We start from the raw sequence: 22,937 nt of genomic DNA, 5'->3' as shown, positions 1-22,937 counted from the left end.
TGCGGTCCTGGCTCCGCTGTGTCTGGGGATGTGCGGCGCATTAGTATGCAGCGAGCATACTGCTGGTGCAAGGGAATACGGCGGCGGGGCCACATGTCCGAGTTCGTGCTGATGCAGAGCTCATAAATTACACTTGAGTGTTCGCTCTTCTACCCCCGGTCTCGGCTCTTATGCTTGAGTCTTGTTGAGGTTTTGTCTTTCCCTTCTCGGGAAATGAAAAAAAAAAAATCGAAATAGTGTTCTTTATTAATAGCACCGGTGTGTGGCTCTGGTGAGGTTTGGAATGTGCGTTTCTTTCGAAGGTGTAGGGAGAAGGGTAGAAATGCGGCGTCTCCTCCGAGTTCGGCAGTGCAGCCGACTTTAATGGCAGTGGCACATCAGCCTGCGTGGCGGTAGTTGTGTCCTTATAGCCCTTAAAAACAGAAATGCTTTTCTGAATGAAATGATGAAAGGCGGCAGGCTGAGTGACTGAGTTGGGTGAAAATCATGGCAAAATTATAAAATCTGCCATTTAGTGCTTCTCTTTTTCTCGCCTCCTATTTTGCCTCTGGCATTCTATTGTTCCTGATGTTTTAAGCTTTTTTTCCTGGTTGGGTAAGTGGGGAAAGGTGCAGATTCCGATATGCATATTGTCACAGATTTACAGTTTGCTTTTCTGAAACTGTTCTAGTAACAGCTGGGTTGCAACCTTGAGGGAGTGAAAGCACACAACAGCGTTACAAAGGAGACTGGGATTCATTAGACTCCTCCACTCTCAAGCCCCGATTCTGCAAATATTTAAGCATATATGGTTTCACATGCCTGAGTTACCCACCAAGTTCCACGAGATTACCGCTTAATATCGAATCTGTTTACAGTGTCAGGGCCACAGCATAGGCTCACCAAATCTGGGTGAAATTAGACCATTTTTAGTTTTTCTGTCCATCATGAAAAGTTTATTCAGCCATTTATGTTTCTTGGGAAAACGTTCTTACTGAGATAAATCACTGTTTAAAAAGACTCTGGCATCCTTCCTGTAGAAACCTAGACAGAGATTCGTCAGTGAGTATGAAAATACTCCATAGTGTATTTGCAGTATATTAAGTATGGCATAAATTACATGCAAAGTCATAAACTCTTAATATGTAAACAAAACTACAAGTTGCAGTTCTGACTAACACTGAAGATGTCCATCTTGTGCATGTATGAAGTGAAAAAGAATACAGGGCTTACCTCTTCTCCTTTGCCCAAATGTGAATGGCTGAAATAAATTTGATCTGTAGTTTAGTACGGGCATAGTTATCAGATATGAATTTATATCTCTAGATTTGTTAGATATTTGATGTCCCAGTCAAATGGATTGTATTTTTGCCTGAAAAACTAGTCTTGGACAATGAAATAATTTTTCATTTGTGCAGCATTCCAAAGTGCTCAGTACACCTTTAATGAAAGTCTATGTGGTAGATACCAAAAGTGACTTTGTGGAAAGTTTATTTTGGCTGCATGAAAATGAGCCTTATTCACTCTTTTTTGGAGGTATGCTAGGACTAACATTCTGTTTCCTTTCATGTATAAATTAAATCATTATAGAATCCACAGGGAAAATATAAATTCTCAGGGCTGAATCAAATCATTGGCCTCACACGGTGAGAACTGAAAATACAAAAGCTTTGTGCCTTTCCAGATGCAGGACTCACTTCTGTAAACGTAGGCAAATGAATGGCTTCACCCATGTAAGTAATTCAGGTAGAAGTTGATGGAACTTGTCACTGGAATTCTAATATTCATATACTTATGTTTTTGAAGAATGATATCCCTGAGAGGGAAATTTGTACGTAATTCTCTAAAGTTTTAATTTATACTACTGTAAACCAGCATTTGCATATGATCCTCAGTATTCTGCTTGATCACAGATTTACTAATGTCTGTGCTGCTAGTTGTTGACTTTATTAAAAGAAATCTGGATATTTGTAATATTTTGCTAACAGTGGTTAAAGTCGTTGGTGCATTAAAAGTGTGGGGCCACGAACAGGAGTGTGTTTTATGCAGTTGTGAGGATTGGTGCTCACAGTACAATCTTGCACTGAATTTAGTGTAAACTTATATAAATGCTGCAGAAGAAGCTTAATGAAAGTGCAGGGACAGTTTTGAGAAAGTAGATTATCAAAATGACTTATAGAGTTGAAATTTAAGGGAAATTTGCCATCATTCCTCATGTAAAAATTTATGCTGTGATTATTTGATATCTACAGGTAATGCAGTGGCAATCTGTCATAGCACACTAAGTAGACACAGGATTTTATAGTCTAAAACAAGGCAAAAAGGACTCTTTGAAAGAGTAATCCCTAGTTTTTCTGATGGCAGGTTAGACCACAATATGCTGTGTGCAAGTGTGAGTTTATTTTGAGAACCTGATGGTGACTTCATGCCCTTGTCTTTGAAATTCAGACTTAAAATTTGGTAGGTGTTGATCTGGGATGTCCATATATCTTCCTTATGTATGATGAAAAATGAAATTAAATTTCAACAGTGACAGCTAAAGCCAAAAGGAACTTAATAAAGCAGAGGTAGAGCTGGATTGTGACTTGAGGTAGGACTGGTAAATTCCATGAAACCTCAAAAAAAAGGAGGCAAGGAGAAAGGAAGTGCAAGGAGTGAAAATTTGCCGGGCCTCCTTTGATCAGGAGTATTTGAAATAACTGCTGGATATTTCATTCTGTATACAGTAAGTCTGCTTTGCCCCTGTGAGAAGAGATTTTTTTGTTACTTACTGAATAGTCCTAAAGCTGGTTTACCTGTCTGCTGGGAACACTTGTCTAACACAGAGCAGTGTAATGTCGTATGCTGCTTTGCATAATTCTGTTGGTAATTCACAGTTATCTTCAGGTTGCTTTTGGTAATAAAGACCTGTGTGTTCAGCTGTGTGCTTGCATCTTGATAAAGTTTGACTTGTATTCTGAATATGAGTTGTAAACAAAAAACAATAAGATTTTTAAGTTGGATTGCCTGCTTATTCTTCTATCCTGTTATTTATATAAAAGAGAAAAAAAGCTATTATATTAATGGCCCTGGGAAAAAATTTAACATAGTTTATGAATGTAATGATGTTATTAATGTAACATGTGTTGCTGTCATATCACCTGATAATGCTTTTTGTACTTCAGCTCAGGGTTTTCCTTGCATTCCCAAATGAGGGCAATTTCGCTTGAGCCCCATGAAGACAGACTGACTGGGATAATGAGTGTGCTAGATTTTTTATTCTTTTTTTCATCCTCAGTCTGACTAGGGCTTTAAAAATGAAAGCCACGATTTATACAACTTTGAGAGCTTGTCCTGCTGTTATGAAAGGTGAAGAAGAATCCCAGGTGAAGTACAGATATCTCTTTGTACTGCTCAGGGTAAAGTCTGATTGAGTGACCAATGAAATGAACATTATTTCTTTTTGTGCCAGAGCCTTGCTCAGTTATTCTGTGAGGTTTCTGCAGAGTAGGGCAGGTTCACTTAGAACCCCTCTCATTTTTGGCAGGTGTCTTTTTGTTGGATCAAGTCTTGCATTTAGTGAAATTTAGATCTGATAAACTGGAGATCTCTCTAAACAACACGGCAGGTTTTTGGTGGTTTTCGTTCATGAATCTGCTACTGTTTGCTTTTCCTTCACGGTGGATTGTAACACACTGTTGTCTGTTGCCACAGTGAGTTTGATAAATGCTGTGTCTGTGTAAGTTAAATAAGAGGTGAATCTTAGGCATGGTGTTATGCAGTTCCTTTGAAAGTTTTATGAGTTATGCAAACAAGAAATACTTCTGACTGTTGAAGTGGAGTTGTTAAGAACCAAGGGACAGATAAACATAAAATAAATGGAAATGTTTATTCCCACAGTAATGAGCATGAATTGGCTGTTAAAGTGGCAGTAGAGTAAGAGAGCACATAGGAGGTATGTTAACTTATGTCCAGATGTTTGCTCCTTAAGGACTTACATTAACTCTGCTGCTTTACATTGTAAGTTCAGTATTTGTAACAAATATCTGTGGCTATGGCAGTCAGAGGCAAACTTGCAATGTGGTCTGTAAGAAAACTAATGCACTATTGCACTGATTGAAATTTTGTAGGTGGTGACAGTGGATTGGATGGGTTAGGAGGACCAGGAGTTCAACTTGGAAGCCCTGATAAGAAAAAACGGAAAGGAAATACACAGGTAAATTCTCTTTTGATTTCTTAATAAATAGAGGGCTCAAATGTTGTTTGCTGGTGTGACTGTCTCACATTGTTCAGAGTATCAGTCTGTTGTCACAAATAGCAGCTGTGTACAAAATATTCCTAATAGTAGTTCTTGGCACTAAAGTTATTTTAATCTCTGTAGGTTGCCATAGACCTATAAAGACAGGAGCACAGAGTGACTGCAGCAACTTGTATTTTTACCATATGGATTTGATTCTGAGACAGACTTTTTTTTAATGACTTTGTAGCCATTTGTAGAAGTCTGTACAGCATGAGTAGTTGCCATGAGACTACTTCTCTCTTTACTTTCATTTCATTATGTGTAAGTTTGTGGGCTAATGAATCAGAACAGTTTGCTAATGCTTTGACTAAATTCTTGGCATACTTCTGAAGTTATTTTCAAGCAAAAGCTGTGAGGCAAGTATAGCTCCTTTCCAGTGAATCCCTGCAATTTGACATTTCTATGCAGTTTTTCTTCCTAGAAAAGAAAACCTGAATACAAAATATCTTAAGCAGTTGGATACTTGTAGTGCAGAATTTCCCATTGTGTGTTCATTCACCTTTGAGTGAGATTATCTGTTAGTTTGGTACTGCCCAGTGAGAGTAACTGTACTTGTATAGGTCAAACAATCACTTTCTGTTAGGCTTATTCACAGTCCATTGAGATGTGGATCTGTTCTCTTAATTTTTGTTTTGTTTTAAAGTAGTCATGGTGAAACCTGCTCTGAGAAATATTCAGTTACTCTAAAAGGTTTCAGACTTCTATCATGGTGGAACTTTCCTTGTGTTCTGGAATGATAATAACTCCAGAGGCTATGCAGACTAGCTTCTGTTCTTTTCTTACCTGGTGTAAGAAAATGCAGTGTACCTTACTGCATTTACAGTGCAGCAAATTTTACCTTTTTGGTTTTTTTTAAATAAATGCTCAATCTTAGTTTATTAGTACTTACGAGGAAATGCTTTCTGTGAGCACAGTTAATGTAGGGTGAACTCAGTAGATGTTCCCTACAGGCTAGTCTAGAATGAATTTCAATTGTATAGCCACTTTGGTGACATTTGAACAGCTTCTGGGCTCTGTAACCAGAGCATAATCCTTGTATTTTATGCCTACTGACTATGCTTTGCAGACTGTCCACAATCACTGAAGGCCTCTTTTTTTGTACAGAAATCTACAGAGTGTAGAATATTCTGCAGAGTATAGAAAATACCAATCTGCTGACTGCTATATTCTATATGCCTTTTTTAGGTTTATAGCAACATTAGGTTTATATCCTTGTAGAAGTAGGGTGTCTTAAGAGGCCTATATTCAGTAACATCAACCCAAAATGAGACTAAGGAAATGCTTAAATCTGCTCTTCAACATTTGGAAATACTTTGTGCATGTGTTTGTGGCACTTGGCTGTCTGTATTTTGCTTGTCTTTTGTAAAAGGTTAAGAAATAGAAGTCACATATCAAATAGTATTTTCAGAAGCACGGTTGTGCAACTGCAAAATTTTTAAAACACAGAGACTACTATAAATCATCATATTATCTGGAGCACAGACTCCTCTCTTGCCTCTGTACTGAAATTTCAGACAGCCTGGCAGAATACAGCGGGTGAGTTTTACACAACAGCTGAACAGTTCTTTCGGCAGTAGTGTTGGTAATCCAGGACCTTTGTGGTTGGTCTGTCTTGCAGGCAAATACTAAAACTAATTGAAATGTTGTATTTAAAATATTTGTAGGGATCATCATTTCCTCCTCCATCTGAATATGCTCCACCGCCGAATCCAAGCTCTGACCACCTTGTAGCTGCAAATCCATTTGATGACAACTATAATACTGTGTCTTATAAACCGCTTCCTTCAGGAAATCCATACTTTAGTAATCCTGGTTATCCTGGCTTTGGAGGCTATAACACTTTCAGAATGCCACCTCACATGCTGCCCAGAGTGTCCTCGCCATACGGTGGTTCTTACTCCCTCAGAAACCAACCACATCCTCTTCCTCAAAACCCTGTGGGCATGGGTTTTAGTCGACCTCACTCTTTCAGCTTTGGTCCACATGATAACCCAGGTTTTGGGAATCAGCCCCCTTATAGTGGTGGTCAGATAAATCAAAATGTCAGTATGCCTGCTCAGCATTTCAGGCCAAATCCTGGGGAGAACTTTGGCCATTCTGGTCAGATACCTTACCCTGATGTACCATCTAATTTTGGTCCTGGAAACAATCCAAATTTTCCAAATTCTCAACTAGAGTCAAACCATTCTTTTGTTCCTCCACCAAACACATACAACCAGACAAAATCATCAGCACAGAAGCAAGACTTTAATCAAGGTGCAAGCAAAGCATCCAGCCAGAACACTGCTGCTCATCAGCATCATCACAGGACAGAGGACATTGTGAGTCAAGGTAACAGTGACCTAAAAAATGTTACTCGAAACAATGTGGTAAATCAGGATAATAGCCATTCCAACAGTGCTGATAACACCAATGCTGGGCATTCCAATGGGACTCAGAGTAAGTCCCGCCAGCCCCGAGGTGCTGCTGAAGGATGCAACTCTGAAAAGAGCAACAAAACACCCCTTCATCCCAGTCGTCATGGTCACTCATCCTCTGAACCTGTCTATCCATGTGGGATCTGTACCCATGAAGTTAATGATGACCAGGATGCCATCCTGTGTGAAGCCTCTTGTCAGAAATGGTTTCATCGGATCTGCACGGGCATGACGGAGTCAGCGTACGGCCTTCTCACGGCAGAAGCATCGGCGGTTTGGGGCTGTGATACTTGCATGGCTGACAAAGATGTCCAGTTGATGCGCACGAGAGAGACTGCAGGACCACCTGCACTGAACACAGAGGGCTGACAGCCTCAGTTGGTGGTGGGGGTGGATGAAATACTTTCTATGAAGTTTCGGTTACAAATTGGCTACTTCACTTTCTGCAGACAATCAGTTGTGTTTGATTGCTGTCATCTTATTTTTCCCCTCATCTGTTTTCATTCATAAACTTCCATCTCAGCTTTTGGATTCTTAGTTTTATGTGTGCAAATGTTTCACAGGATGGAATATTTTTGTTTCTGATTGAACTGTAACTGACAATTGATCAGAAGTAGAATGTGCATTGACAATTTTATTGAAGGAAAAAATGTGCCTGTATGAATAGCCCTAATTTGCTAGTATTAATGTGTTAACTAACACTAGCATTTAGTGCTCAGTTTTAATGGTACTATATTTGCAAGTACTCATTACTTTTTTTTTTTTTTTTTGGCATGAATGTATGGTGATGTTCTTGCTAGCCTTTCTTTGAATATAGTGGAGATGACATGGAGGAATGTGCAGTACTAATAGTTGTTATTTTAGGGTAAATACAGAGAATTTTGTATGTGCTTTTTCCTATTTTCTGAAGTAAAGCATTAACATGCTATTCAAAAATTGATGAATTCATGCTTAGTAACACAATGAAACCCGCTAACTCTTACACATTTCTATTTCCTTGAAAAGGCAATAATCTCTTTTGACTTCTCAGCAAACACTTACTTGCTGAAGGCTCTTGCTGGGTCTTGCAGTATTTGGAAATAGTTATGAAATATGATTAAATTGGAAAAAGAACAGATCGAGTTTATAAAGTCCAGTGCTTTAAATCTAGAGAATGCCAAAATTAGGGTTGCATATGTAACCTCAATTCATTTATCTTGAGCACATACATTAGGATACGGTGTCTGCATGTGTCATGGTTGTGCAGTTATGCACCTCTCTCTCATCCTTTCTCACTGGTGGTTCCAGTCTCCTGCCTCAGTGCTGCCTAAGAATTGTGAATGAACTAGTGCATGGAAAATCCTGCCCGTCTTCCAGGGCTTTCGGCTGGAACCTGCTCAGTCACCCAGAGCTTACACAGTCCACTTGGCACGAAGGAGGGTGCAAGGCAATGGAGTGTGCTCTGCACAGGCTCTGAATTGCATGATAATTTGGCCAGCACAGACTTAAAACTAAATCCCCACCACTGCCTCAGCCAGTCTTGCACTGAGGGGGTGGGAAATCTAGGGTGAAGGAAGAAAATATGGCTTTCATATCAGGTGAGTTTAGCTCAGGAGTAAGTAATCAGGAGTTTAAGCTTCTTTGCTAAACCTGATATCCTGCTGACAAGTATGAATGACAGTAGAGCTTCATGTGTGATGCTAAGAATTCTATTTTAATATAGGTAATTTGATCTTATTCTTGATCTCAAAAATAACTCTCCTTTTTTTAATGTGGGGAAACATCTAGCCTTGAACAGTTCAACCTTAGCGTGATAAAGTTGCATATGCAACTGAAGAAGTGTTTCTTTAGAGAGAAGTGTTGTTCTGACTTAATAAAAGGAGGCATTGTAATAACAGACTCTGCCTGTAATACTCACCACCGTGCTGGAAACAGTCTTTAAACAGGAATTAAATCATATGTCAAGCTTACAGGTGCCAGTCACGTTCCTTAATGAGATAAATTTTTCAAGTCTGTGAGGATGAGCGATGTAGGAGCTGATATAAAATACAGTCATCAAAGTAAAGAGGTAGTTTTTATGATAAGCTATGCTAATGAGTGAAAAGTGAGGCCTGTTTGCTAGTTCACCGTTGTGTTTGATTTTAAATGGGCTCTACTGTGGTACATTCCTGGAAGATACTGTGCAGACCTGCATAACTTCTCTTGTTTTATTTTAAAAGTGAAAATTTTTGCTGGGTAAGTGCAGTATTGCCTCCCCCTTTTTTTTTTCTTGCCTCTTATCAGGAAAAAGAAAATAATGTCTGAAGTGTAAATGACATATTTCATATCTTGAGGATTTCCTGTATGGAGATGTAAAGAAACTGTAAGGCAGATCAAGGGCTTCTGTTTTCATCACCAGTTGCTTTAATTTAGTACAGAAACCAGACTTAATCTTGTTTTGTTAGAGGTGTGATATTTAAAAACAAACAACAAAAACCAACCAAGCAACAACCTCTGTTAAAGAGATTTATTCTTCAGTAGTTTTCCTAATGACTGACAGACTGTTAGAATTTGCTTTTGGTACCTAAAGTAGCAATTAAACCAAACCTTGTTTAGATAGATTTGTTCCTCTGGGAATCAGTTTAATCTCTGCAACAATTTGCACTGTGAAAGTAGTGGAGCTGGTTCACACCTACAGCAACATAAATGAAATAAAAAATGTGCTCAGTGAAAATTCAACAAACCAATGATGATATTGTTACCTTTCCCATTCCCACACCCCATGCCTGTTGTGAGAAGATTTTTGGGGCATTTTTTCTCAGAAGTCCGATTAATGGTTCAATATTTTGAAGCAGACATTTTATTTAAAATAGCCATGTATTTCTTAATTTTGTTCCTTGACCCTACGTGAAATTAGGCGAGTATTTTCTAGATTAGCTGTCAAGGCATTAGTGTTCTTAAAAACTTAAAGTCAACTGGAATATCATTTCATAAGGCCTTAAACTGTGTATTTGTGAAACTTATTCTAACAATTTATTTTGGTTTTTCCAAACTGGTACTATGTTGGGTTTGTAACCCAGTAAATTTTCTGCATTCGTTAACCTGCAAATTCAAGGCATTAGCAAATGTCAAGTATAAAAAATAAAACCAAGTGAACAACAAAACCCAAACTTGTTAGCACACTGATTATGGAGATATGACTGATGAAGATCTCCAAAAGTCATCCAGCTGATATGCTCGCCCTACTGATACACTCTTGGCATACTTGAACTCTTTATCTAGAGAGAGGGTTATATTTTGTTTTTCTCTGCATGTATTGACTAGTAGTAGTTCAAGTATGCACAGGAGAAACAGCAATCATGTTTAATTAGTAAGGTCCTAGAAAAATGACAGCTGATTAGAATTAGAAGTTAGTTATAGAAGGGTGGGAGGGAGGGAGGGTTGACTAGAGTAGGTGAGGGGTTTTGTAATATTCTACATGAAACAATTTGTATTGAACTATCATGTGCTTCTTTCATTACTAGTGACTTAGACTGTACTGGTGCTGCACACCAAAAATATTGCAAAGATTTTGTAAGTCTTGCAAACCTTAACATTTTTATGGAAAGTGCCCATGTCCCTTTTAAATAGTTCCTTGTCGTGGTCAGAAATGCAGCCTATATTGCCCAAAATGTTTTTGTTGGTTTTTTTTCCCCGGGCTGAAATAAATAAGTATAAACTGGATTGTCTTGTCCTTAATACTTTAAGGTTTTTTGCAAGTGATCACTTGTAAATGAGAAAACATGTACTTTTCTCTTTAAAACATTTGTTTTATTGGTCAGGGTAAGTGACAGTGCTGTATATAAGATACCAAAAATCCTGTTTCTTGCTCTTTTACTGACCTCTTCTACAACTTGAGGCAAGCAGGTTAACTATGCCTGCCTCAGTCTCCTCTTTCAGCAGATTAGACTAATCCTTACTTCCTGAGGTTGTTTAGAGGCCTAGTTATTATCTGAGATCTTCAGATGCGAGAAACTAGAGAAAAGTAATGAAGTTTGCTCTACTTAAAGCAAAAATATAATTTTTAGGGGCTGCTCAAAGAAGATTATACTTTGTGACCTCTGAAGTTTTTAATCTAAGAACCAGTTTTGTAATCACATTTTTCAGGCTTAATTTCAAGCATGTGAGAATTAATGAAGTCCGTGGAGCTGCATGCACACAGTCAAGAATGTTTCAAAGTGTTTGCAGTTTGGGGCCTGTGATATTTGCAAGTGAAATGCTTTTATGGTTTGAGATTTTTACAAAATCAGTGGTGTTCAAATGTAGCACCTTTTTAACATTTGTCTTTATTCCAGCTTGATATGATAACACATTATCTGCATTAAGTACATCCCTTTCATTTTATAAATAAACATTGCCTGGCAGTAAAAGTATTGGTGTAACATTTTTAAAAAGGAAAGTCATGCTTCTTATCATGTTGTATGTGACTTAAATGACTGTTTCATATTAAAACTGATCTTTCCTTATGTACTGCTTAAATATACCTGTTTTGGGATATCAGTTCAGTACTTTTTATACAATCTTGAATGTGTTCCACATTGGTGACATGTATTTTTGCAGCAACTCTTTTGTTTTGATTTTAAATTAGAGCATGTCTGATGTAATACATGCATTAGTGCTGTGTTGTGTGGCAAAGTTAATGTATGTAATTCAAATTGGAAAAGTTTCCAGACTTTGTCCAGCATTAGCCCTGTGGCCAGGGATTAAATTACTATGTAATACAAATTATTTCATACCATGATGTGTTTTAAGCTACTCTATGAAGTATGTGAAAAATTATTGTTTATGGATTGGTAGCTGGTGTGGTATCTTGCATAGAATGAGGTTTGATAGGTGGTAGCAATTCATGATAATTAAAACTAAGTACCTTTCAGAACACACAGCACTGGTGTGCATTGTCATCTTGTTACCATAACTGTAAGTATGAATTTTTAATATTATCCAATGACAAATGGGTGAATATTTGGTAATCAGCTCATGGGTGTGAAAATTCTATTCTAACACTCTTTACTTGGTTTACAAAGCATATAATTTTTTAATCTATTGGATGTGATTAGATATATACAGGAGGGTGTAGAACTGGATGTATTTTCAAGTTATTCTGCAATTGCTAAGTTTTGTCTGAAGCTTTCTATATTAGAATAGACTCTTCCTTAAAATTGGAAACTAAGTGTACTTAGCAGAACTCTTTAAGGCAATATAATATCCTACACTACATCTTGAGTTATGCACATTCACTTCTTTATATGGAGCTCCTCTGAATTTCTTGCTTTATATATAAAAAAGGGTCCCTTTAGTGGCCTAGTGTTGTGTCTCATCAATTCTGAGGTAATTAATTCTGAATGGTGTTCAGCCCCTTAGAGGTGCTGCCTATAACTTAAAGTATTCAGTGTTGCCCTTAGTTTCCTGGTTCAGAAATGGCTTATCCCAACACCTTGGGAATACCTATTTCTGTATTGTTTGCCATACATGATTAATTTTCCTTTTCATCTTCAAACAGTCTGTCTCAAAATAGTTTTTGATCCTACCCCACCTTTTTACTTGGAGATGTGTGCACTGTATTTCAGGAATTGCTGTACTGGAGACAGTTTGGGATTGGAGTCCTGAGAGATGTCATGTCTGTTCCTAGACACTCATCTTCTGCTCTGCAGGATGCTCTAAATCTGAACTTCCATATAACTTAAGGAGGGCAAACTTATAATATATTTCCTCTTTTTTTTTTTTTCCTTTCTTGATAGTTTTTTTTCTGAGGCGTGAAATAAGAGAGTTGTTAGGGATTTTTATTTAAAAGATAGCCTTTCCTCCAAACTTTTTTATGTGGCCTTTAGAGCAAATACTGTGTTCTTCAGGGCCTTCTGACTTGGAATTTTTTTGTCCACATTGTCCTTTCAGTGTTAAAGGTGAGTTGAAAAAGGCAAGTTACCAATCTACTGCCATCCAAACAATGCAAAATATAAGATGATTAAGATTGTTGACATTTAATTTTTTTTTTGTTTGTTAATAATGGTGTGACATTTTTACCTTTCAGAAGAACATATATCAGAATCTGATTCAAGTGTTCTTGGAAAATGTATATGGTAGATTTTGTCTGGCACTGTATGTAACTTTGTTGCTTTCTGTTGTCTGGTTTCAGTTCCTTTTAAAATAAAGATAATTTTTGCGGGGAAGTTGCCTGTTGATTTTTCTGAAGATGATGTAATGCCTAGATTGACTCTTCTACCGTTTTGCCTGGGAAAATGCATTTGGATTAGGTGTAGTCCTGCAAGAAACAGTATGAGGTCATACTGATCAGAAAAGACAGTTCCTGCCTCTCTTGGAGAGCCCTGCTGTTCTGTAAAGGTGTTAATCTGAAGTAACTTCAAAGCAGATTAGAAGAGGTCTTGCACCTTCAGCCCCATTTCTTTCTTTACAGGATGGGAGGGAAGGCTTGAGCACCATTTGTCTGAATAGATTTATTTTTTTAAAATAACTTTCTGCTCTTGGGAAGAGATTAATCAAAGAATTATTTATTCCAATTTATAAATTTATTACAAAGCTCTTCCTCTTAGTTAAAATGCCAGAACTAACACATACCAAATCACTGCCTTGCCAATACTATTTAAAAGCAACTGATACAGGTGGTCCCAAGCTACACATGCAAAACATTTTATTGTAATAAACAGAGTCTCATAAAATGTTCCTTCTTTTTGTGAAAGATAGGGAGGGATAAGAGAGAGAATTTAGAAAGGATGGGAGAAAAAAAGGTTAATAATTAAAGATAAGAAAGTGTAAGCTATTTAAAGGATTTTTTCCCCCCATATATTAAAGCCTCTGACACCATTAGAAGTGAAATAACCCCGTAAAAGATGAATGTGTGTATTAGCAGCTGGAAGGTCCAGAATATTACTAATATTATTAAGATTTGTGTGGAATGTACATCTCTATCCTTCATAGCACAGGAGATGGGAATTTAGGAATTAGGTTTTTAACTGAATAATTTTTCTTTTCACTATGAAGTTTCTTGCACTGGAAACTTTTCACTACAAACTTCTGACTGATAAGATTAATGCCAACAGAAGAACGATCCCGAATGGGCCTCTCTTTGCATGTGTGTCATGGTGAGAGCGCAGCCATTTGTCCAGGTAAGCCTGTGATGTGGAGTGTGTGGGACAGAGGAGGTGTTTCTGTAGATGTACATCAATACAAGACTTTTAAGGTTGATTCGAGACCTTGCTGAGTCCCTTTTGTCTCTTTTAGCAGCTAAATCTGCTACTTTGGCATAAAAGTGTGTTAGTGGTATTTGCTTTGTCTTCTGCAAGCTTTGCACTGGAGATCTGGCTTTTAAGTAAATAGACTTTTTGTTGCTGTATTGGAGCTCTTTTGTGTAACTTAAGAAGACCAAATACTGGTAACCATAACCGTGTCCTGTCTTGTAAAGCATGTATGAATAGTATAGTCCTTCTAGCAGGAATAAATAATAAGCTGCTTCATTTCAGTATATTCTCTGTGATTAAACTAAAAATGACACCTGGGTGACCAAGGCAGAAGACCAGCACTCAAAAATCTAAGACTTACAGTCCATGAATGAACTTTCCATAACTGAAGGATGTGTTCTGGATGACTACAGCTGCATTCTGGAGTGGTAGGAGATTTTGAGTTACTATTGCATTATAACAATTCTAGCCAATGCTGCTACATATTTTGAATACTCTGGGAATGGGGAATTTAATTCACTTCTTGGATTCCAATAGATGCAAGCATTCATCCAGATGATATTGATGTGGGTGAGTGAGGGTGGAGAATAACCCAGAAATCGTATCAGTTACAATGGATTTCTTGCTCTGAAAAAGTTTTAAATATTTGTGATACCTACTTTTATATATCTATATCTCTCTCTGTATAGAGAGAGATATACACAGTACTTAAAAGTAACCACTACCATTTAATTGCTTTGGAAATAGGTAATAGAACATAAAAATTAAGTTTTCAGTGGTACACATCAGTAATCCTAGCTAATGTGTGCCATGTTAAACTCCATTTTTCTTGGTCATATTTTAAAGGAAAGGGGGAAAACTAGACTTTTTGGTTCCGGATTTTTCCGGGCAGTTCTAGGTAATGGTATACTTTTGAGGAACTTCCATATACCTGAATTTTTATCCAGCTGTGCTTGGCTTGTCTTTCAAGCCTTATTCCCCAGAAACAGTTACTTTCTATATACTAGACTTTATTTTTGCAGATACAGTGTTGCTGGTTTTGAGAAATGTGGAGCAACAATGTGCAAAATTACCTCCTGAGTTTTTGGCATAGACAGTACTGCAGACAGCATTGCGAGGCAATAGCATGGAGCTGCCGGTATGACCCAGTTATTTTTAGGGGACATCTGGAAGTTTCAGTGCCAGCATTGCCAGTAGGTTGAGGAAGGTGATCCTGCCTGTGTGCTGAGCCCTGGTGAGGCCACGTTGGGAGTTCTGTGTGCAGTTCTGGGCTTCTCAGTACGAGAGAGACATGGAGCTGCTGGAGCAGGTCCAGTGGAGGGCAACAAAGTTGGTCAAGGGTCTGGAGAATCTCTCTGAACAGGAAGGCTGAGGGATCTGGGCCTGATCAGCCTCAACAAGAGGCTGTGTATAAATATCTAAAGGGAGGGTGTCAAGAGAACAGTCAGGCTGTCAGCAATAGAACCAGAGGCAACGGGCAGAAAATGGTGCCCTGGAAGTTCGACCTAAACATGAGGAAGGACTCCTTTCCTGCGCAGTGACCAAGCACTGGAACAGATTGCTCAGAGAGACTATGGAGTTTCCCTCACTGGAGATATTCCAGAACCATCTGGACACAATCCTGTGCCATGTGCTCTGGGATGACCCTGCCTGAGCAGGGAGCTCGGACCAGATGACCCACTGAGTTCCCTTCCAACCTGACTCTGTGTATTGCTAAATCAATCTCTTCTTTTAATATTTTTTTTTTTTTTTACCAGAAGTTCTAAACTAATAGCAGTTCGTCTCTTCTCGGAGACGTATTTGGCTGACAGCGGCTGTAAGAGCCGCACTGCGCCCAGGTGTGAGCGATGGCGGCCCGCGCCGTGCCCGGCCCTGCGGAAAAGTCCATCTTGTCCCGCTGCGCGCCGCGGGCCGGCCCGGCTAGTCAAGCGCTTGCCTGGCGGCCGCGTGGCCGCCAGTCGGCGATGCCCTGTCCACTCCGCGGGAGCAACCGCTGCACCAGACCCCCACCCGCCGTGTTCCTCTCCATGCCCTGCCGGCCCCCGGCCACCCCCGCCAACATCTTCTGCTCGAGCAGGTATCCTGAAGCGCTGCGCGGCAGCGCCCCTCTCCCACCGGGTCCCTGTTGGCTGCCCGCTCGATGTGCGCGGGTAACTTCAGAGCTCTGCTGAGGAGCACACGCGCCACACACCATGGCAACGCTCTCGAGCTCATAGTCTTACAGCCTTTATACTCTCCCTCTCTCTCCTGCAGGCTGTTGGATGCCCGTCCCGCGACAGATAATGGCTTTACCCCTCCTCGTTCTCTGTGCTAATGCTCTTGCTACTCAACAGGTGTCACCTGCCTTTACTGTCTCATAAATGGACTGAATTATACACATCTGCTTATATTATGAATAATAATTCTAATTATGAGGTCCGTGGCTTCTGTCGGAGTGCTGAAGAACCAACTTTTTCAATCTCTTTAATAAAGAGGTTGAAATACATTGAAATAATAGAAATATAACCTTGTGAAGACCCACCCTCGAGGGGAAGGAAGCACCTTCCCTGGGCTTCTACAAACCTCCACACTGGATACAAAGCACATTAGTTCTGCAATAGTATGTGTTTCTTGAGATTTACTGTGTGCTTGTGCTGAGTGTTTTGAATACGTGAGAGTTGATTGAAATCAGTAAATATTAGTACAAATTATATTTTTGTAGGTAAGCATCCCTCCCTTTTTATTTGAAGCCATTTTGTATGCTCCTATTGATGACACAAATAGCACAGCAAAGATCGGAAATGGAAACATTTTCTTCACTTTGTATAAAAAAGAACCAGCCATGTGGGATTCCCTAACCCTAGAAAATGGTAAGTTCTCTATTCTGAAAGTTAGATTGCCTGTAAGAAACCCATTCTGAGCCAACATTTTACAAACTGTAATGTGAAACTCCTGCTGGTACATATCTGCTCAGTTAAACCTTGTTATTAAAAATAGAAAGTATGTGAGAACAAAGAACATCTGAATTTAGCACGTATGAAACAAAACAATGTTTCTTGTAAAACTTATATTTTGTGTGTAAGCAAATCTTGTTTTTTCTGTTTTGGAGATGGGCTTGATAGACAGTGCTTTGTGGAATTGGAACCATTTTGCCTTTTCCCAGACAAAGTAGCAGAAGGAATCCTGTTTTTATGAATATGATACATACCAGTAGAATTTCAGGCCTAAATGACCATAATAGTTTTTATTTATTTTTTTTAAGCTGACAAGGAAAAACTGCAATATCTAAGAGAGAATGCTGTTCTAAAAGCCCAACAAAAGGCAAAAGAGGAGACAGAAGCAAAAAAAGCTACAAAAGAGGAACACAAAAAATATGCTTTGGAGGCCACAATGAAGGTAGGTTTAGAAGGGGCTCTACAAGACACATACATGTAATAACTGCCAACTAATCTGGCATCTGCTTGGTTAAACGCACTTTAAAAATATGAAAAGTACTCATTTTTATTATAGTGATGGTTATTTCTTTGCACTTAAAACACATTTATTACCAAATATGAAATTGATACAGAAAAAGTACTTAGAAGTTACCATTTCTATTAGTAATATTAAAGAAAGTTTTTGGTGAGGAGGTCAGATTTTTGGCCATTGAAAGGAGAGTACAGTCATGTAGAAAAACTGGTCTTTTGTGGTCTTTGCATCAGTGCAGGTGTTTAGTCATTTAGCACTGTCAAAAATACTGATTTTAAAAAAGAATCTTATTTATTTGTTGCGTTGTTATATTTTATAACAGACTTGCTGTTCATTGTCTTTTTTGTGTTTGCATGTTTGTCATTCTGCTTTTTATGTCTCTTTTAAGATACAGTCTTCAAAATTTTTATGTATGTAAAAATTCTGGTCACTTCATTTGTGTTTAGAAGGATTAGTTAAAAGAATGAGACTTGTAAAGGCTAATCCGAAATGTTTGCTCTCTCAGTCATTTTTAAGCATCTTAGTTAATTCTGCTTGTATGGTCACATTGGTTACACTATGCTTTGGATATGAAACTGGGAAAATAATGGTAGCTTTTACTTAGTCATCTTAGTATTATCAGGTGAAACATCTGATCTCAGAGGTCTATTGTTCAAACAGCTAGAAGAAGCAGAAAGAAAAAGAATTGAAGATCTGAAAGAAAAGGAACGGCAGAAGGTCACTGAAGAGTTGGAGTTATGGAAAAACCAGCAAAAAGATGCTGATAAATACAAAAGCATACAAAAAGAAGGGGAATTACATCAAGAAATAGGGCAATTAAAAGAGAGGAAAAATGAAAAAATGACCAAAACTAGAATTCCTAATGAAGGAACTTCTAAGAGCAGACCCAAACCCACAAAAGGTTGTATGATTTATTCCTGGGTGTTTCTAATTCATCATTTATCTTTGTCTCCACCATACTGAACCTGTTCTATTAGTCTGCAGTTATTTTAAGTTCAGGTACTTTATTGAGCTCAAGCATGTGAGTTCTTAGCACTTGTTTAAGTCTTTGGAAATACAAGAGCAGGTTTTGTTCTAAGCTTTAGAAAAGTAAACCAGAAAGCCTTTCTGAGGGTGTGATGCAGACTTTCTGGGGGTGGAGATCCTGTTACCCTAAGTTACCTTGCTGCTGCATTTCATAGAAATATACAGTCTCCTTTCACTCTCTCTATCCCATGTCTTGGTCCTAGGGAGAGCCAATCCAGGGAACTAAAACAACAGAAAATATTTCATTTCTTGTTTGTTTGCTTTTATAGGTTAGTTTTAACTCCTGTGGTTGTCAGAGCATCATACAAGTGACAGAGATAGACGTGTAAGAGGAGTTTAAGTTCATTTGTGACAGATGCTCTATCATTCCATTTATTTATTGGCTACATTAACAAGAAACATTGTTTGAACCTTCCCTTCAAAAGAACAAGTCTAAACCTTTCTTAAGTTATTAGAGGTTTAATCCTAATGTGTTGCATTCCTAAATTAGGTGTACTTTGGACTTCGGTAGAAAATCAGAAAATTCTCTTTTCCTTGATTTTTTTTTTTCATTTCCAGTACTCCAATTCTTTTCATAGGTCATGCTTCCTGTAGTATATTTTCACCAAATGTAAAGGAAGAACAGTTACCAGCTCCTCGATCTGCTGCTACAATTAAAGTCAACTTTACCCCACGAGTTTTTCCTACAGCTCTGCGAGAATCTCGCGTCGCAGAAGAGGAGGAGGTGAAGTAGTGAATTGTTTATTGTGTATTCAGTAAGTTGACAAAAATGGTAGCTGTGCCAAGGAATGTAACCTGTGCAATATATCTTCCAAGGAAGGCAGTTGCATTTAAATTAAGATATAAAGAAACAAACAAGTAACCCAAAAAGTATTAGTGATGCAGTAACTTGACTTTTCATGGTAATAAAATAATTGGGAAACTTTGAACTTTTTCATATCTGACATTATTAAATATTTTTCTCTGTCCAAAATATGTGGCAAATAGAATTCTTTTGATAGTAGTGAGTGAAGAGATAAAATTCGTTTTTGGATTTGAATTTTTCCTTCAGAAATAATGCTCACCCATTTTGTACTTACAGTGGCTACATAAACAAGCAGAAGCTCGAAGAACAATAAGTGCTGATTTATCTGAGCTGGAAGATTTAAAAGAAGAGGAGAGGAATCCAGATTGGTTAAAGGACAAAGGAAAGTAAGTTAGATTCCACTTGAAGATATATTGAAACTTAATTAATTATTATGGTGTTTGTATACTGTTAGTTTTGATATTTTCTATATATTCTAAACACAGATGGTGAATGTCTATAGAGTAGTCATAGAAGTCATAATAGAGATTTTATTGGCAGCTTATGGGGTTTGAATCTGATAAAGTTGTGAGACGCAGTTGTTGAAGCCCACGATGAACAAAATCATTGTAAACACATCATTCTTCTTTGAAGGCAGTTGAGGCAGTGCACTATTATATCTAGGTGGATTTCCTTTCATTTGAACTCTTTAGGGAGAGGTGAAACATCTGTCTAAAACAAACTGCAGGAATTTTATAAAAATGCTGGTTTATTTATATGGCTGTGTTATACAGAAAGGTTTGATTAGGCAATCAGATACACAAAGCTTTCAAAACTAGTCCTGTGTCTGCAAAACTGTGTCCACCTCTTACAGTTCTTTGCTGCTTGGAAGCAGTGACTTTTTAGTGTGTGTCTGTAAGTTGTTTTGTCTGCATCAAGTTGGACTGAACTTCAACTGTGACGTTCTCAGAAAAGGCTGTAAATGTGCATTTCCAAGGAAAAGATGCTAAAACTTCAAATATTTGAAAATGAATTGTTAGTAATAAGCAGGTATATATTTTGTGTTCATCACCTTCTTTAAAGTGCACGTTTCACCTTCTGTTTAACACTTAGCAAAATGTTTGCAATGGGAAACTATCTGGCAGCTGTAAATGCCTATAACCTCGCAGTGAGGCTGAACAACAAGCTTCCCCTGCTGTACCTGAATCGTGCTGCCTGCCACCTTAAACTGAGGAATTTACACAAAGCTATTGAAGATTCCTCTAAGGTATAAAAAATACTGTCATCTTATGCATTATTGTGGTTTATTACTGTGATGTTTCTGTTTTAAGTGGATCTGTAAATACATATTAGTGTGATTCGGAATTTTAAAATTCAAACTTGATATAATGAAGCCATGCTGGAATATTGAAATTTGATAGTGATTACTGAAGTTTCAGAAATTTAAAACAAAACAACAATTAAAAAACTCTAAACCATGCTTCTACACATTTGGGACAAATGGCCATATGTTGACTAGCATGTGTTTCTTTACAGATAAAAATATATACACTTGAAAAGCAATATATACGCTTGAAAAAACCCTCAACTTGGAGCATAAAAAAAACCCAAAACAAAATATACACAGATACCGTTTCTATTACACTGTGGTGTGCTTCATTTGTTGGAAGGAAAAATAAAGGTGTGGTGGTGATGAGCAGGATACCTTCAAAAAACCCCAACAAACCAGGCATTTTGAAAGAAGGGCTGTATCACCTAGATGTTTTAGCAGCCATTATTTGTGCAATGGGAGGAGTGATCTCAATTGCACCTGAATAATGTGGAGGAATTTTTGCCAGAATTATTTTTTTAACTAATAAGTACTTGAATCTTGGTTTTTTTTTTTTTTTCCTATAACTACTACTAAAACACACGTGCTTTTTTAGGGCTGTCTTTTTTTTTTTTTTTAAATAACATGGTATGTAATATTGTGTAGGAAAACAGAACATTATTTGACTGTAATAAACATTTAACATAGTATTTGTCCGTTTTTAGCCATGGCAGTGTAACTGTAGTTAGCAAACTGGGGTGATGGATACAAATCTTAATGAATAGATTCACAAGCTGTATAGTTTGAATTTGAATAGTTATTTCTATTTGAATAGTTATTATGTTACTGTATAATAATAGTAATTAGGTGAGAGAAGTGTGTGTAAACTAGAAAACCCCTCAAATTATGGCAAATATTCTTATAAATACTTTGGGTGTTCTCATTTCTAAAGGCACTAGAACTGTTGACACCACCTGTTCCTGATAACGAGGGCGCTCGAGTGAAAGCCTATGTGAGACGTGGAACAGCCTTTTGTCAGCTGGAGTTATATACTGAAGGTGAGGCCTTGACTTTATGGAAGTGTGCACATGAATTTAGAGTGACAAGCAAGTAATTCTGTTTAGTTCAGTGGGACTGCTCACACCTTTATGTTTTCAGGAATGACTTTGAAGGAGCTCTATACAATCTATGTCTCTGTTATGAACCTTGATACTACATTCCTTATTTTTTTTTTTAATTTTGCTGGCTGATTGCAGTTCCACTTGAAAAATCTTGAAAAAATACCTGAGTTAACAGTGTCCCTACTGAGTTCTTCAAGAGTATCAAGTTAGTTTTGTAAAGCAAATTTACGAGTGAAAGCTGATAATAGAAACTGAAGATATTCAAAATGACAGTGTTCAAGTGCTAAGCTTTGGCCATTCTTTACTGTCTTCTATCTATGAATCACTTTGTCATTCCCTTACAGCTTCATTTGCACTTGGAAACCTTGTGAAAAAGACAGTTAAATAAGATTTTACTTCCTGTGCTCATTATTTGCTAACTCCACCCTCAAGCCCTAGTATTCACAGTTCATGTCTTCTTTTCCTTACTTCCCCATATTCATTTCTGTCATTCATTTTTCCTCTCTTCTGCAGAACACTCCTGTCATGCACAGACATATATATATATATAGGTATATATATGTAAATGAAGAGACTCTGCTTTCATGTTTTAAAACCTGAAAAGTTTATGTAGTAGAGTGTTTCCACTAAAATGTTTGTAAAATAATATAAACAAAATATAAGTTTATTTACTGACAAAAGGTAAATCTGATGTCATTCTGATTCCATCATCTTAAGAGTAAAACTCAAAATCAATACTTCATGCTTATGACTAGGGAACAGTTATTTCCAGGTGGTTGCTAAAGAGGATGCTCTTGCATTATTGATTGACATTCTTATTAATGTTTCTATACTAGGTCTCCAGGATTATGAAGCAGCTCTCAAGATTGATCCTAAAAATAAAAATATAGAAAAAGATGCTGAGAAGATTCGACACCTAATTCAAGGAACAATGCAAGGTTCTTAATTCAAATAAACATGAAAAAAAGAAACTCTTTGGCAGAGATGCCTTTTGAGAACATCAGAAGGAATCTTATTTCTTTTCAGTATGTGTTAACTAGTTTTTTTTTGTGCTTCACTCAAAACACTTACAGAATTGGTAATGGATTGGATATATTAATTACTTTTTTTGGAAAGTATAGTATTATAACAACCATAATTAGATATATATTATTTCATTTTGATACAGAGTTGTCATATTTTTGCTTTTTGTTAGCATTTTTGTTACCCTGAAAATCTGAAACACTGGATTTGAAGCTGTTCCATTATGTTAAGAGTTCTTTCCAAGCTGTGACCATTTCAACTACACTTCTTTCAGTAGCAGTTTTAGCAGACTTCTGTTTCCTGAATACCATTTATGACTGATTTCTGTCTTTATAATAAAATATTTTTTATGCACATATATA

At 37.5% G+C, this 22,937-nt stretch overlaps 2 protein-coding genes across 3 annotated transcripts; both read left to right on the top strand.

The window, feature by feature from the left end:
- Positions 1-4,078: 4,078 nt before the first annotated feature.
- Positions 4,079-12,839, top strand: PYGO1 (pygopus family PHD finger 1; the record flags this gene model as incomplete). The annotated part of the gene is made up of 2 exons (XM_018069778.2): positions 4,079-4,174; positions 5,923-12,839. Coding segments are annotated over 2 exons (1,218 nt in total), but the record flags the coding sequence as incomplete, so codon positions are not given.
- DNAAF4 (dynein axonemal assembly factor 4) lies at positions 4,093-22,929 on the top strand. Of its 2 annotated transcripts, XM_029958680.1 has the most exons (11): positions 4,093-4,174; positions 13,669-13,793; positions 14,148-14,293; positions 16,567-16,714; positions 17,107-17,240; positions 17,973-18,213; positions 18,917-19,062; positions 19,420-19,529; positions 20,236-20,389; positions 21,384-21,489; positions 22,389-22,929. In XM_029958680.1, the coding sequence occupies exons 4-11, from the start codon at positions 16,687-16,689 to the stop codon at positions 22,496-22,498; spliced, it is 1,029 nt and encodes a 342-aa protein (XP_029814540.1). In that variant the 5' UTR covers positions 4,093-4,174; positions 13,669-13,793; positions 14,148-14,293; positions 16,567-16,686; the 3' UTR covers positions 22,499-22,929. The 2 variants fall into 2 exon arrangements, with proteins under 2 accessions (XP_029814540.1, XP_029814538.1); XM_029958678.1 differs by lacking the exon at positions 14,148-14,293.
- Positions 22,930-22,937: the final 8 nt, after the last annotated feature.

This window comes from Manacus vitellinus, unplaced genomic scaffold, assembly GCF_001715985.3.
Source record: "Manacus vitellinus isolate BGI_N305 unplaced genomic scaffold, ASM171598v3 scaffold_16_pilon, whole genome shotgun sequence".
Lineage (NCBI taxonomy): Eukaryota > Metazoa > Chordata > Aves > Passeriformes > Pipridae > Manacus > Manacus vitellinus.
The sequence above is the reverse complement of the archived record's forward strand: the minus strand, read 5'-3'. Positions and strand labels throughout refer to the sequence as shown.